At 54.0% G+C, this 15,813-nt stretch overlaps 1 protein-coding gene across 7 annotated transcripts; it reads right to left on the bottom strand.

The window, feature by feature from the left end:
- Positions 1 to 391: 391 nt before the first annotated feature.
- ARSA (arylsulfatase A) lies at positions 392 to 15,396 on the bottom strand. 7 transcript variants are annotated; one of them, XR_009210954.1, is made up of 12 exons: positions 15,166 to 15,396; positions 14,776 to 15,012; positions 14,390 to 14,630; positions 14,058 to 14,276; positions 13,815 to 13,984; positions 13,379 to 13,503; positions 13,161 to 13,288; positions 12,804 to 12,906; positions 12,588 to 12,689; positions 7,871 to 7,927; positions 6,532 to 7,109; positions 392 to 3,135 (listed from the first exon to the last, which is right to left on the bottom strand). XR_009210954.1 is itself a non-coding variant. In XM_058430989.1 (11 exons), exons 2-10 carry the CDS (start codon positions 14,997 to 14,999, stop codon positions 7,887 to 7,889), a joined length of 1,353 nt encoding a protein of 450 aa, XP_058286972.1. In that variant the 5' UTR covers positions 15,000 to 15,012; positions 15,166 to 15,396; the 3' UTR covers positions 6,467 to 7,109; positions 7,871 to 7,886. The 7 variants fall into 7 exon arrangements, 5 of the variants coding, with proteins under 5 accessions (XP_058286972.1, XP_058286971.1, XP_058286973.1 ...); XR_009210955.1 differs by having other exon boundaries at positions 395 to 2,065; XM_058430989.1 differs by lacking the exon at positions 392 to 3,135 and having other exon boundaries at positions 6,467 to 7,109.
- Positions 15,397 to 15,813: the final 417 nt, after the last annotated feature.

The raw sequence follows: 15,813 nt of genomic DNA on the forward strand, positions 1-15,813 counted from the left end.
GCCCAGTGTTAGGAAGCGCATCATGATCCAGAGGTTTAGCCCGTGTGCAGCGCACAGACCTGAGGCCCCAGAGGGACCGAGGACGCAGACCAGTGGCACGATGGAAACGCAGAACGTTTATGAGAAAACTTTCCTACTAATTGAGATAAAGCTGTAAAGAGGCAGATAGCCCCACTGGATGTTTACGTTTGAAACTTGTGCCCCCTGTGCTAGGGCATTCGGGGTGTGGCCCTCAGTCCCCTGTAGCTGCTGCCTGGAAACCGTTGCCACCCAGCCACCCCCTCCCTCTGCTCTTCCACTCAGGTGAGAATTCTCCAAGCCCCGCCCTCCGGCACCCCGTCCCGCCCCTGCCCGGCCTGGCCCCGCCCCTGCCCGGCCTGGCCCCGTCCCCCGACGTGTCTTCAGGTCTCTTTCCCTCCAGCCGGCCCTTAGGACGGCTGTTGGACGTGCTCGTGAGTCCTTCACCTGTCTGCCTTCCACCTCTCTGCAGCTCCTTCTGCAATCTCATGGTCTTCTTGAGCTTGGCCGCCCTCCACGCCCCATCCCGGGCTTGGTCGGTTCTGGGGTCTACCGCTCTGGCTTCATCCCTCCCACAGTTTCGAGGGTTTCCCTGTGCTCAGGCCCCTGGCGGCCGCCCCCTGTGCAGACCACTGGGCAGATCCAGCTGACCTCCAGGGGCACCTCCTCGGCTCATCACTGGGCCGGTGCTCTGCAGAATGAGCGGTGAGAACCACTGTGGCTGGCCAGAGGGTGCCACTCACAGTCACTTCAGACTCACAGGAGCCTTCGCCCCCACCCCTGCATTCATCTGTGTTCTATGTTTTTCCCAGTCACCTGAGCTGCAGGCCTTGGTCACCCCAGACTCCTCCCTCCTGTCACCCTTATCCTCACCCCAGCACCTTTACGTCTGCCCCTGGCTCCATCTCCCCCTCCTCTGCCTGGACCAAACCACCCTGACTTTCCTGGATCTACAGCCTGCTCCGGCCGCTGCCTCACTGCACCTGCAGATCCACTTGCACCCACACCCAGGCCAGAGTTTTTAAACAGAAGCCTCAGGCCGGGCGCGGTGGCTCACGCTTGTAATCCCAGCACTTTGGGAGGCCGAGGCGGGCGGATCACGAGGTCAGGAGATCGAGACCACGGTGAAACCCCGTCTCTACTAAAAATACAAAAAAATTAGCCAGGCGTGGTGGCGGGCGCCTGTAGTCCCAGCTACTCGGAGAGGCTGAGGCAGGAGAATGGCGTGAACCCGGGAGGCGGAGCTTGCAGTGAGCCGAGATTGCGCCACTGCACTCCAGCCTGGGGGACAGAGCGAGACTCTGTCTCAAAAAAAAAAACAAACAAAAAAAAAAAAAACAAAAAAAAAACAGAAGCCTCAGCAGATCCCTCTCTCTGGCCAGCTCCGAAGCAGGTCCCTGTTGAACCTCAGCATGACCCGCCCCCACCCCTGCATCCCACTTCTGCTCTGGGAGCCTCTGGGCTCCTGGGCGCACCTGCTGCCCTTCCCTGTTTGCCACTGGGTGACCTCCCGTCCTTCTGGGCGCTCCCGGGCCCTGGTCTCGGGCCTTCTGAGGACTTGCTCCTGGCTGCTCTCCTGGTAGCGGCTGCTGGCTGTGAGCCCAGAGAGCAGGCGTGGCTGTTGACCTTAGGTCCTCCCAGAACCTGGCGGATCGCCTGGCTCACAGGCAGGAGGCGCTGCATGATGCCTCCAACTTCCGCCAATCTAGCCCAAGGATGGCATCCTAAATAAAACGTGTTCTACAGAAAAGTGTTTATTGCATTCTTCTTTGAAATAATGTAAGCATAAAAGCAATCTGAATATTGACCAATAGGGTTAATTGATTAAGGTATATTTACCTAATTGAAATATTGGGCAGATGTGAAAAAAGTGCCAATGTTTGTAATTACACAGAAAATTTCTGTTACGCTATTAAGTGAAAATAAATTTCTGGGCACAGTAGCTCATGCTGCTGTGTAATCTTAGCAATTTGGGAGGCCGAGGTGGGCAGATCCCTTGAGTCTGGGAGTTCGAGACCAGCCTGAGAACATAGCGAAACCCCTGTCTCTACAAAAAAAAAAAAAAAAAAAAAAAAAAAAAAAAAAAATCATCTAGGTGTGGTGGCACACACTGTAGTCCCAGCTACTTGGGTGGGTAAGGGAGGAGGTTGAGGCTGCAGTGAGCCATGATCATGCCACCGCACTCTGGCTGGAAAGCGCAAGACACTGTAACCACAATGAAAGAAAAGAAAAGGAAAGGAGAGAGAAAGAGACGAAAGAAAGAAAACAAAGAAAAGAAAAAGAAGAAAGAGAGAAAGAAGAAAGAAAATAGGCAGGGTCATACGTAGCATGCTAGAAACGATGTGTTGAAAAATGCTGAAAGGAAACACAAAAAATGTTAAAAGTCATTTTTGGCCGGGCACAGTGGCTCACGCCTGTAATCCCAGCACTTTGGGAGGCCGAGGTGGGCGGATCACGAGGTCAGGAGATCAAGACCATCCTGGCTAACATGGTGAAACCCCATCTCTACTAAAAATACAAAAAATTAGCCGGGTGTGGTGGCGGGCGCTTGTAGTCCCAGCTACTCGGGAGGCTGAGGCAGGAGAATGGCATGAACCTGGGAGGCAGAGCTTGCAGTGAGCCGAGATTGCGCCACTGCACTCCAGCCTGGGTGACAGAGCAAGACTCCATCTCAAAAAAAAAAAAAAAAAAAAAACCTCATTTTTGCTGAAGTTGAGCTGAGGGTGTTTCTCTGCCTTTTTTTCCTGCAGCAAATATGTCTTAATTTTTTGAAGTATTATTTGCTACTTATTAGAGACCTCCAAGTGCAAATAGAAATATCCACAGAAAAACTAAAGATAAAAAAGTTAAGATAAATTAATCAACCTCAAACAAAAAAGTTATTTTGGCTACAATAAAAATACCACCCCATAACGTTATCATAAGGCTTAAATGAATCTGCCAGTCAGACAGGCCAAGGGTAGTGCTTGAGGAAGTTATTATTTTTATAAACACTATAAAAGTAGGATTTCCCGGCCGGGCACGGTGGCTCACGCTTGTAATCCCAGCACTTTGGGAGGCCGAGGCGGGTGGATCATGAGGTCAGGAGATCGAGACCACGGTGAAACCCCGTCTTTACTAAAAAAAATACAAAAAAAAAAAAAAATTAGCCGGGCGTGGTGGCGGGCGCCTGTAGTCCCAGCTACTCGGAGAGGCTGAGGCAGGAGAATGGCGTGAACCCGGGAGGCGGAGCTTGCGACAGAGCAAGACTCCGTCTCAAAAAAAAAAAAAAAAAAAAGTAGGATTTCCCTATTTTTAAAAATATTACTTTCCCTGGCCGGGCGTGATGGCTCGCGCCTGTAATCTCGGCACTTTGGGAGGACGAGGCGGGTGGATCACAAGGTCAGGAGATCGAGACCACCCTGGCTAACACGGTGAAACCCTGTCTCTACTAAAAATACAAAAACAAGATTCGCTGGGCATGGTGGCGGGCGCCTGTGGTCCCGGCTACTCGGGAAGCTGAGGCAGGAGAGTGGCAGGAACCCGGGAGGCAGAGCTTGCAGTGAGCGGAGACTGCACCACTGCACTCCAGCCTGGGCAACAGAGTGAGACTCCGTCGAAAAGAAAAAAAAAATTACTTTCCCTATAAAGAGTAACACATATCATTATGGACATTTTGGTGGAGACTGCAGATGATAGAAAAAAGGCTAAAATCAACTGTATTTTTACAACCCAGAGTTAACTGTTTCTAATATTTTGGTGTATTTTTTCCAGTCTCCCTTCTACATGAGGGTTGAAGGCAGAGGGAGGTTAGGGGAATCAAGGAGAATTTAAAGCAAAAGATAAAGGCAAAATAGCAGAGGTTGTTGCAGGCACACCTTGGAGATTCTGCAGGTTTGGTTCTAGAGCACCACAATAAAACTAAGATTGCAATAAAGTGAGCCACACAAATTTTCTGTTTTCCAGTGTATATAAAAGTTATGTTGGCCAGGAGTGGTGGCTCATGCCTGTAATCCCAGTGATTTGGGAGGCCGGGGCAGGAGAATCACTTGAGCCCAGGAGCTCAAGACCAGCCCGTGAAACATGGTGAAACCCCGTCTCTACCTAAATAAATAAATAAATAAATAAATAAACAAACAAGAAATCTAAAAAAACTTTGTCCATAAGAAACAATTCTTCATCTGTTCAAGTTTTATCCTGAGATGGCGGCAATTCAGTCACATCTTCAGGCTCCATGTTTAACTCTAATTCTCTTGCTATTATAATACTTTCAACACATTTGCAGTTACTTCCTCCACTTGGACCTGTCACCTCAAAGTCATCCATGAGGGTTGGAATCAACTTCTTTCAAGCCCTGTTAATGATTTTAACAATAATATTTTGACCTCTTCCTGTGAATCATGACTATTCTTTTTTTTTTTTTTTTGAGACGGAGTCTCACTCTGTTGCCCAGACTGGAATGCAGTGGCACGATCTCGGCTCACTGCAAGCTCTGACTCCCGGGTTCAAGTGATTCTCCTGCCTCAGCCTCCCGAGTAGCTGGGACTACAAGTGCCCGCCACCATGCCTGGCTAATTTTTTGTAATTTTAGTAGAGACGGGGTTTCACCGTGTTAGCCAGGATGGTCTCTGTCTCCTGACCTCGTGATCCGCCCACCTCGGCCTCCCAAAGTGCTGGGATTACAGGCGTGAGCCACCGTGCCCGGCCGTCATGAATATTCTTAATGTCATCCAGAATGGTGAATGCCTTCCAGAAGGTTTTCAATGGACTTTGCACAGATCTATTAGAGGAATCACTATCACTGCTATGGCTTTATGAAATGTATATATATTTTTTGAAACAGAGTCTCACTATGTTGCCCAGGCTGGAGTGCAGTGGTGCAATCTTGGCTCACTCCAACCTCCTCCTACCAGGTTCAAGCGATTCTCCTGCCTCAGCCTCCTGAGTAGCCGGGATTACAGGCACCCACCACCACTCCTGGCTAGTTTTTGTATTTTTAGTGGAGACGGTGTTTTGCCATGTTGGCCAGGCTGATCTCTAACTCCTGACCTCAGGTGATCCGCCCGCCCCAGCCTCCCAAAGTGCTGGGATTACAGGCATGTGCCACCATGCCCAGCCTGGAATTTTTTTTGAGATGGAGTTTTGTTCTTGTTGCCCAGGCTAGAGGGCAATGTGGCATGGTCTCGCTCACTGCACTGTCTCTGCCTCCCAGGTTCAAGCAATTCTCCTGCCTCAGCCTCCCAAATAGCTGGGATTACAGGCGCGCGTCACCACGCCTAATTATTTTTGTATTTTTAGTAGAGACAGGGTTTCACCATGTTGGCCAGGCTGGTCTCGAACTCCTGACCTCAGGCGATCCGCCCACCTTGGCTTCCCAGAGCGCTGGGATTACAGGTGTGAGCCACCGTGCCCGGTCATGAAATGTATTTCTTAAATGACACGACTTGAAAGTAGAAATGGCTCCTTGATCCGTGGGCTGCAGGACGGACGTTGTGTTAGCAGCATGAAGACATTGATCTCCTCGTACAGCTCCATCGGAGCTCTTGGGTACCAGGAACATTGTCAGTGAGCAGCAATATTTTGAAAGGAATATTTTTTTTTCCGAGCAGTAGGTCTCAGCAGTGTGCTTAAACTATTCAGTAAATCAGGCCATAAAAAGATGTGCTCTCTTCCAGGCTTTGCTGTTCCATTTATAGGGCACAGGCAAAGTGGATTTAGCATCTTTCTTTTCTTTTTTTTTTTGTTTTTGAGACAGAGTTTCGCTCTTGTTGCCCAGGCTGGAGTGCAGCGGCGCGATCTCAGCTCACCGCAACCTCCGCCTCCCGGGTTCAAGTGATCTTCCCTGCCTCACCCTCCTGAGTAGCTGGGATTACAGGCACCCGCCACCATGCCCGGCTAATTTTGTATTTTTAGTAAAGATGGGGTTTCTCCATGTTGGTCAGGCTGGTCTCGAGCTCCCGACCTCAGGTGATCTGCCCGCCTCGGCCTCCCAAAGTGCTGGGATTATAGGCGTGAGCCACTATGCCCAACCTAGCATCTTTCTTAAGGGCCCTGGGATTCTCAGAATGGTAAATGAGCTTTCAACTTAAAGCCACCAGCTGCATTATCCCCTAACAAGAGAGTCAGACTGTCCTTTGAAGCTTTAAAACCAGGCATTGACTTCTCTCTAGCTATGAAAGTCATAGATGGTGCCGAGGGCGGTGGCTCACGCCTGTAATCCCAGCTCTTTGAGAGGCCGAGGCACCTGAGGTCGGGAGTTCAAGTCCTGCCTGGCCAACATGGTGAAACCCCGTCTCTACAAAAAATACAAAATTAGCCAGGCGTGGTGGCACATGCCTGTAATCCCAGCTACTCGGGAGGCTGAGACAGGAGAATCGCTTGAACCCGAGAGGCAGAGGTTGCAGTGAGCCAAGATTGCACCACTGCACTCCAGGCTGGGCAACAGGAGCGAAACTCCGTCTCCAAAAAAAAAAAAAAAAAAAAATTGTGTACATTGAAAATCCATTGTTTACTGTAGCCACCCTCATCACTCACCTTAGCTAGATCTTCTGGAGAACTTGCTGCAGCTTCTCCATCAACACTTGCTGCCTCACCTTGCACTTTTACATTACGGAGAAAACTTCTTTCCTTCGATTGTGTGAACCAACCTGTGCTACATTCCAGCTTTTCTTCTGCAGCTTCCTCATCTCTCCCAGCTTTCACAGAATCAGAGAGAATTAGGGCCTTGCTCTGGATTAGACTTTGTTTAAGGAAATGTTTCGGCTGGTTTGATCTTCTACACAGACCACTTAAACTTTCTCCTTATCAGCAATAAGGCTGCCATGGTTTCTTTCTTTGTTTTTCTTGTTTTCTTTTTCTTTTTTTTCTTTTTTTTGAGACGGAGTCTTGCTCTGTCGCCCAGGCTGGAGTGCAGTGGCACAATTGTGGCTCACTGCAACCTCCGCCTCTCGGGTTCAAGCGATTCTCCTGTCTTAACCTCCTGAGTACCTGGGATTACAGGCGCACACTGCCACGCTCGGCCAATTTTTTGTATTCTAGTAGAGACTGGGTTTCACCATGTTGCTGCATCCACAAGGAAGGCTCTCATCCTTCACACAAAGGAGCCAAGGAGGCTGGAGGGGACATAAATAAATGCACTCCCCCTTCATTACTACTGACCGCCTGCACCAGGCTCAGGGCTGCAAAAGGGAGGGGACACATCAGACAGCTGAGAGGCAGTGTCCAGGGTGCAGCAGGGGGTGAGGTTAGAGTTGAATCAACACCTGGGGCCAAAATTCATAATTTGCATGGATGCGGAGAACAATGTGACATGTGCCCGCCCCCCAGACCCTAAACTGATAGCATTGGCTACCTGGGACTGAGATAAGTGGGCATTACTTGAGTTTCTCTAATGAATATGCATTACTTTCGTAATTAAAAATATTCAGAGGTGCCGGGCACAGTGGCTCACGCCTGTAATCCCAGCACTTTGGGAGGCCAAGGCGGGCGGGTCACCTGAGGTCGGGAGTTCAAGATCAGCCTGACCAACATGGAGAAACCCTGTCTCTACTAAAAAATACAAAATTAGCCGGGTGTGGCGGCACATGCCTGTAATCCCAGCTACTCGGGAGGCTGAGGCAGGAGAATCACTTGAACCCGGGAAGTGGAGGTTGCAGTGAGCTGAGATCGCGACATTGCACTCCAACCTGGGAAACAAGAGTGAAAGTCCGTCTCAAAAAAAAAAAAAAAAATTCAGAGGTGAATTTAAACATTGTTCCATTGAACCGTTCCCTGGGCTCCCCCTTCTGGTCACTTGGGGGACAGATGAGCACACAGCCAAGGAGGGGCCCCAGGGAGGGGAGGGGAGAAGTTTCTCTGCAGGGGCCCCTCTTACCCTGTCGTTCATGCGATCACTTGGGCTCCGGATATCCCCTCTTCCTTCCTAACGCACCTGAGGGGAAACCACAGAATCAACTTGTTTGTTTGTTCTGTCCATTTCAAAACACACTTAGCCCCTTGGAGAGGACACTGAGCTCCCTGAGGAAGCTGCTCTGTGGGAATGGATGGCTGCCAGCCTGGTGAATGGATTATCTTAGGCTCACAGGAAAGGGGCTGTTTTGTAAATCAACAGTAGCAGTGAAGAAAGGGCAGCGCAGGGAACTGTGGCTTTTGGGGCCACAGTAACAGTGTGTATGTCACTGCAAATATGCATGTCTATGCATGCTTGTGTGCACGTGTGAGTCCTTGTGTGTTCACGTGTGTACGTGCCCGGGGAGCATGTATCCCCGGATGCGTGTGTATGTGCCTGCGTGCACATGAACGTGAGCGTGCATGTGTGCGTATTTCTGTATGCATACACAGGTGCACATACGCATACGTGTACATGCCTGTGTGAGGAGGGTGCATCCGGCTCAAACAGCTAACTGACGAAAAGCATTTCTGAACACAAACAAATCAGAGCAAAACCAAAAGCGGAATGGGGGAGTGGAAAAATCTGCTTCTCTTTCCCACCTTGGGTGCAGAGTGCATTTGAACACCCTCCTCAGAGCTCATTTATTGTTCCACCCCCACCTCTTGGTTATGTTCTTGTAATACCAGGTGCCCTTCGTTTGTAGCATTTATCATGGTTAGATTGTTACTGAAATAGAAAATACACAATGACGTCATAAAGTATGCACATCTTACGTGTGTGGGTTGATTGCTTTATACATATGCATGCATCATTTTATGACCCCTTAAGATTTGGAACATTTGTAGCACCCACAGGTTCTCTGGTGTCCCTGGTCAGGCAACTCCACACACCCCACCCTACCAGAGGCAGTGACTTCAATCACACTGAAATCTCAGGTGCATCTGACATCCCGGGATTAAGCTCATCTCCTTTGCTAGACTGTAAGCCTGGTGAGTGCAGGGTGGGTCTCCTCTAACAACCCCATGCCCAGCACTGCACGGTGCTGATGCCTAAACACGGGTGGGATTAACTCACTTATGAACACTACCCAAGTGAGAGGAAGTGGAGCAGCAGAGCTGGAGGAGGTGCCTGAAGACTGTGGTTGGGTGTTAGTATTCACTTAGTTCCTGCTAGAGGGTTTGGTCTTTCCATGTGATACTGGAATCATGCCTCCAGTTCAGTTCCTCTCTGCCCTCATCTTGAACCACAGCGCTGTTTGAAATGCTTGTTCCTCGGTGCCATAAAGAAACAGCACTTGAACACAAATTTAATTTTCTTTTATAGTTTCTGCAGAAAGGGTACACTCGCCAGCAGTTTTGCCATGAGAGTGCACCGAACAAAGGAGACAGCGTCATTTATAACCTGATGCGTCCACCCTCCTGCTGTGTCCGGTTTCCACTGGCTGGAACGGGACCTCACGTTCTGTATTTGTCCCGATTGGTTAGCAACTTAGAACATTTTAAAAGAGGCAAAGAGAGAGGGGAACAAAGGAAGGAGGAAGTAACTGGTGGAAATGCTGAGAAAGGTAAAAACACCTTCAAATAAGGAAGAGGAACAGGCTATGAGCCTAATGCTTGCTTGGGCCAGTATAAGCATGCCAGGGCAAATATTTAGGCTAAATTGTGGGAGTAAGAACATAAAGGACATTGAATTCTTTATTACGGCTAGCAGTTATTTAAGAATGTTAGTACAGGTCTTTGAATAAATTTTGCTTTTAAGAGAAGTTACTATTTACTCCTAGATGGGGAGGAAAGTCTGAAGAGGAACCTCTACTTCACTTTTTACAGCGCCACCTGGGGCCAACACCTCCACTCGGACCACAAGTGCATGAGGGCCCCCCTTGTGCCAGCATCAGGGGCTGCTGGGCACCCCAAGGAAACCACCTTATGGGGGTGATTCCAAACACAGCAGGATTTGGGGTGTGGTCAATGCAGCCCTCAAACCAGATGAAAAGGGATGAAACAGTTGTGTGGAGGGTCCTCAGCACAGTCTGACACCACAGGCTCACACAGGCACACGTGCCCGCCACACAAACCATTCATAGGCCACATTCCAGCAAGGCTCTTGGCTGCAAGTAACGGAACCCTCACTAGCAGTGGCTTCAACAGGCAGGGTTTATTTTCTTATGCTTGGAGCTCTCCAGGTAGGCAGCTGGAGACGCTGGATTAGCAGCTGCCCAGTGTCCAATCAGGGCCTGTGACTGCTACGCAAGGTCCTCACGCCCAGGGCTGCCCCAGTCGTTCACTACCAGGACTCCTGGTCACAGGCTACTCCTGAACCAATCACTGGATTGACTGGCTCAGGCTGGTCACCGCCCTCCTTGGAGAGAAAGAGGCTGCAACTCCAAGATCAAGGGACCTTTGCCCAGCACTGAAAAATAGGAGCCCATAAGGAAGGAGGTGGCTGTTTGGTAGCAACGAATGGTGTTTGCCACGGGGAGGTGTCTGAACACCGGGATAGTGTGCTCCTCTCACTTGGCCAACACTGAGGGAGCACCTGGTGCGTGACTGGCCACCTGGGCATGCACGTGGGCCTGGCGTCAGTGTGCCATGCCGCACAGACACGGGCAGGTGCTTAGATGGTCCCTCCCTGCAGAGGAGGCCAACAATGGAGGCAGAGCATTGCTGTTGAAGGGAACAGCCAGGCCACCCCGTAAGACTGGGGGGAAGGGGGTGTGGGTGGAGGCCTCAAGGGCAAACTAGGTCACTGTAAGGGGTTTGGATTTTCTTCTGAGAAGCCTGTGAAATTTAGAGCAGGAATAGATGCTCAAGCCCAGCCTGATGTTTTATTTGTTTATTTGCAGACAGGGTCTCACTCTGTCCCCAAGGCTGGAGTGCAGTGGCACAATTATCGCTCACTACAGCCTTGACCTACTGGGCTCAAGTGATCCTCCCACCTCAGCCTCCCAAATTGCTAGGACAAATGGCACCATGCCTGGCCAATTAAAACAAATATTGTTGGCCAGGCGTCGTGGCTCATGCCCGTAATCCCAGCACTTTGGGAGGCTGAGGCGGGTGGATCCCCTGAGGTCAGGAGTTTGAGACCAGCCTGGCCAACATGGTGAAATCTTGTCTCTACTAAATAATGAAAAAAATTAGCTGGGCATGGCAGCGTGCACCTGTAGTTCCAGCTACTAGGGAGGCTGAGGCAGGAGAATCCCTGGAACCTGGGAGGTGGAGGTTGCAGTGAGCAGAGATGGCACTACCACACTCTAGCCTGGGAGACGGAGCGAGACTCCGTCTCAAAAAACAAGAACAAATCTTTAGAGCTGGGGTCTCACTGTGTTGCCCAGGCTGGTCTGAATTCCTGGCCTCAGGCAATCCTCTCACCTCAGCCTCCTAAAGCACTGGGATTACAGGAGCGAACCACCGTGTGCAGCCTAACAGATTTTTTTTTTGAGGCAGAGTTTTTCTCTTGTTGCCCAGGCTGGAGTGCAATGGTGCAATCTCGGCTCACCGCAACCACTGCCTCCCAGGTTCAAGTGATTCTCCAGCCTCAGACTCCCAAGTAGCTGGGATTACAGGGATGCACCACCACACCTGGCTAATTTTGTATTTTTAGTAGAAATGGGGTTTCTCCATGTTGGTCAGGCTGGTCTCGAACTCCCGACCTCAGGTGATCCACCCGCCTTGGCTTCCTAAAGTGCTGGGATTACAGGCGTGAGCCACTGCACCCAGCCAACAGATGTTTTTAAGAGATCACTTTGTCTGCTGGGTGGAGAATCATTAGTAGTGGGTCAAAAGGTAAAGGCAGGAGACAGAAGTGTGGGCACAAGTGAAATGCAGAGGCCTGGGAGGGTGGAGGGGCCCCAGGAGGGCTGTCTCAGGGTCTGCTGCTGTGCCTTCCCAGGAGCCAGCAGGGGCTCCAGGCCCCTTACCCCACCTGGAGTGTGCAACTCATCACCTGGCTTCAGACAGTTTTCTGGTAAGAACCAAGGAGGTCCAGTGCCTGTGCCTCTAAGAATGCTTCTCCTGGGGAAAATCCCGTCTCTCAGGCACTTTGCATCTTCTGAGACTTCTGGCCACTGCGCCCTCACACCCTCCCACCCTGTTCCTGGCACTCAAAGGCACGTGGCGCTGCTCCTGTGAACGGATGTGCCTGTGTCCTCATGGCTGACGTGTGCCTGTGTGCACTGACCCACGCAGATCACCAAGGCGCCAGGGCAGCTTCCAGAGCCACGACACCAGGGTTCAAATCCCAGCCCAACCTCTTTCTGGCTGGGTGATCTTGTACAAGTCCTGAACCTCTCTGCACCTCAGTTTCCTCATTTGTACCACAGGGGACCAGCACCAGCACTACCCCAGGACTGGACGAATTGTCACACCTGCAAGTCTCCACTGGTGTTATTACGTTATCAGGTACAAACTCCCTCCAGACACCCGAGCCTCCCCCACAGGCTCCCAGTGATGAGCCATCACATGCCCAGGCAAGCCGAGGGGCCCTCAGGCATGGGGATCTGGGCAATGGCAGCAAGCTGGGTGGGGGGTGCAGCCAGGATGGCAGCAGATCTGCAGGGCGGGGTCCTCGCCCCGGGCCACCTGGCTGGGGCCGAAGGTCACAGCCGCATCTAACTGGGCCTTGAGCAGCTGAAGCTGTTTCAGGGCTTGCAGCACCTCTGGGGTGGCCCCGGCCACACCCCCCAGCAGGTTGTAGTTCTCACCAGGGTCCTTGGACAGGTCGTAGAGCAGCGGGGGCTCATGAGCAGTCAGAGAGCTGGAGGCGTGGCAGGCAGGGTCTGCAGTGGTATCGCTGTGGGCAGAGCCTGGGGAGGGGGCCAATTCTGTGCACAGGGCAAGAGCGAGAGGAGGGGCCAGGGATCTGGGGCTCCGGGGAGAGGTCAGCAGGTCAGGGGGAGGGATCCACGGGGAGGGGTTACCCTGGGTGAAGAAGTGAGCCTTGTACTTTCCACTCCGCACAGCAAAAACCCCACGGACCTCGTCTGGGTAGGACGGGTAGAAGAAGAGAGACTGCCGAGGGCTCTGGGGGCAGAGTCAGCGGTCACAGGGTGGGACAGGCCCCAAGCACTGCACATACCTGGGGCTGCCAGCCCTGGTGTGAGGCCCTGGACGTGCACCGCTTCTTGCCCACACAGGAACCTGAGAGGTGGCACCACTTGGATGCCACTCAATGCAGGAGGCACTGAGGCACAGACTCTCAGGCACTGCCCACACTCACCCCAGGGGAGGGCCAGGACAGAGGCCAAGGATCTGGGATCAGGGGTCACCGGCCCTACCTTGCCTGTGCCCAGCAGCAGGGGGCTGAGGTCAAAGCCATCCAAGGTGACATTGGGCAGTGGGGCCCCAGCCAGGGCTGCCATGGTAGGCAGCAGGTCCAGGGAGCTGGCCAGCTCGTGGGTCACGCCTGGGGGCAGGAGGCTGTTCAGTCACTCAGTTCGCCATCAAGGTTGGGGTGGTGGGGCCAGGGTTCCAAGGAGAAGGCCTGCGGACTGACCGGGAGTGATATGACCTGGCCAGAAGGCCAAGGCCGGTTCTCGGACACCGCCCTCGTAGGTCGTTCCCTTTCCACACCGCAAGAGGCCAGAGCAGCCGCCTCGGGACATACGCATGGTCTCAGGTCTGGGACACAGGAGGAGCTCATGAGCCATGGAGCCACGGCCCCTGAGCCACAGAGTGACCAGTGGCCCCACACCTCTAAGTCACAAAGCTTGCCTGGAGGTGTCCAGCATGAGCCTGGCACCGCCCAGGCCTACCAAGACCAGCTCTCTGTGCACCTGTGTCTCCTGACTACACCTTGGGTGCCTGCAACGTGGCCAGCATCTCCTGACACCCCCTCACCCACTATGTTCTTGGCAAGCAGCCGAACTGCAAGGCCCCCACGGCCCTGGCCTGTGACAGGGCCGGAGCACCCTGCTGCCCTGCTGGCATACCCATTGTCTGCAGTGAAGATGACCAGCGTCTCTTCAAGCAGCCCCAGGTCCCGTATGGCTGTCATCAGGGTCCCCACAGCTGCATCCAGCTCCATCAGGGAGTCCCCAAATGGCCCGCGGCCTGAACGCTCTGCAAAGCTCTGCCCACTGAACTGAGGGTAGTGGGTGTGCTGGGGGCAAAGACTGGAGTTAGCACTGGGTAGGGGTCATGGGCAGCCAGGGGGTCGGGCCAAGATCACTCACGTGAGAGGCGTAGTACAGGAAGAAGGGGCGATCCTGGCGCTGGGCGTCGGCCATGAGGTCACGGGCGAAAGCCACGTAGCGGGCCTCTAGTCCGGGCAGCCAGGGGGGCTGCGCCTCCACGGACAGGTTGGCCAACAGTGGGATGGGGACCAGGCCCTGGTCACAGCCACCGTCGCAGGGTGTGGCCGGCGGGAAGCAGGTCAGGTTCTGGCAGGGGCCCTGAGGCAGGCAGCTCCCGTGAGGGCTGGGCTGGCAGGCGGGGCTGCGGGAGCATCAAGGGCTGGGGGACTCTGAGAGGTGGGAGGGTGGCTGAGGGCCCCGTTGGTTCCTACCTGGTCGTGGGAGTATGGGATACCTAGGAATCGATGGAAGCCCTGATGGGGGGGCAGGAAGGCTCCCTCAGGCCCCACCCCCAGGTGCCACTTGCCGGCCATTCCTGTGAGGTAGCCTCGGGCAGCCAGGACTTCGGCCACGGTCACCTCCTCCAGGGGCAGGCCCCCCCGGGAGCTGGGCACCAGGACGCCAGGGTACATGCCCATCCGAACCGGGAGCCGGCCGGTCAGGAGGGCGGCCCTGCAGGACAAGTCAGAGTCCCTGAGACAGACAGAAATGTGGCCTTCCCTAGAGAGAGAGAGACGTTTATCCCGCCCTCCTGCAATCCACTGGGAGGAAAGGGATGGAGGGTCGCGGCGGGAAAGAGGCGCGGCCCCCTCCTTACCTAGAGGGTGTGCACAGCGACACAGGCACGTAGAAGTCTGTGAACCGCAGCCCTCCTGCTGCCAGCCGGTCCAGGTTGGGAGTGGTAGAGCTGGGGTGCCCATAGCAGCCCAGGTCCCCATAGCCGAGGTCGTCAGCAAAGATCAGCACGATGTTGGGCGGACGGGCAACGGCCAGGCCAGCAGCCAGGGCCAGGAGGAGGGACCGCGGTGCCCCCATGGACATGGGACCGAGGGGTCTGTCCCAAGAGAGGGAGGGCTACTTCGCTCCAGCAGGCTTGTTCCGAGACCACAGACCCAGGCGCCGCCCTTCCCTGAGACCCCAGACCCAAATACTCCCCGACCCTGACGGCCGCCTCCTGAAGCTCCCGAGGACCGGGGCCCGACAGTACCGGGAGATCGTGGGCCAGGACGGAACTCCTCCAGGACCGGGGCACCTTCAGATTCTCCAGCGGAGATCGGAGATCGGAGATCGGATCCTCTTTGCCTAGCGGTCCGGGCTCAGGGTCGGGGGCATAAGTCACCTGACGCTGACCGGCGGAGTGTCGGGCCAGGGGGAAGGCGCTGGACCGAGCCCAGGTGGGGCCAGTACCGGGCTGCGGGCGTTTCCGCCTCGGCCCCGCCCCGTGACCTGTGACCCTTGCGAGGCGGGGCCAGGGGCGGGGCCAGGGCGGGCCGGGGCGAGGGGCGTTGCTGCGCGTGCTCGCTCCGAGGCCGCAGTTTGCGCCTGAGGCTGTTGGCTGCGGTCTTGAAACCGGCTGTGGGAGCTGCTTCTGCGCGGTCGGCCCCGGCTGAGGCGTCCCGGGCTGCGCGCGGGGCTCGGCGCTGCGCAATGTCCGGGGCCCTCTCGGTCCGGAGCTTCTCCAGAGGAGGAGCGGCTCGTGCGCCCCCAGACCTCCGGTGCTGGGAGACTTGGGCCCTCCTTTAAGAGACCCGGTGAACGAGTAAATCGCGGGGGAGGGAGAGGTGTGTGTGGTTGAGGGGTGTATGTGGTCACGACTAGCAAAGGCTTTGACACCCTTTCTCCTGCGTACGTGTGT

The sequence above is a fragment of the Hylobates moloch genome, unplaced genomic scaffold (genome assembly GCF_009828535.3).
Source record: "Hylobates moloch isolate HMO894 unplaced genomic scaffold, HMol_V3 SCAFFOLD_19, whole genome shotgun sequence".
Classification (NCBI taxonomy): Eukaryota; Metazoa; Chordata; class Mammalia; order Primates; family Hylobatidae; genus Hylobates; species Hylobates moloch.

Excerpts from the sequence above, each read along its gene's own strand:
- ARSA (XM_032139229.2), bottom strand. The coding sequence starts at position 14,999 with ATGTCCATGGGGGCACCGCGGTCCCTCCTCCTGGCCCTGGCTGCTGGC. Across the intron at positions 13,289-13,378 it reads GCCAGGTCATATCACTCCCG|GCGTGACCCACGAGCTGGCC; the intron begins GTCAGTCCGCAG and ends TCCTGCCCCCAG. Across the intron at positions 12,907-13,160 it reads TGCTGCTGGGCACAGGCAAG|AGCCCTCGGCAGTCTCTCTT; the intron begins GTAGGGCCGGTG and ends CTCTGCCCCCAG.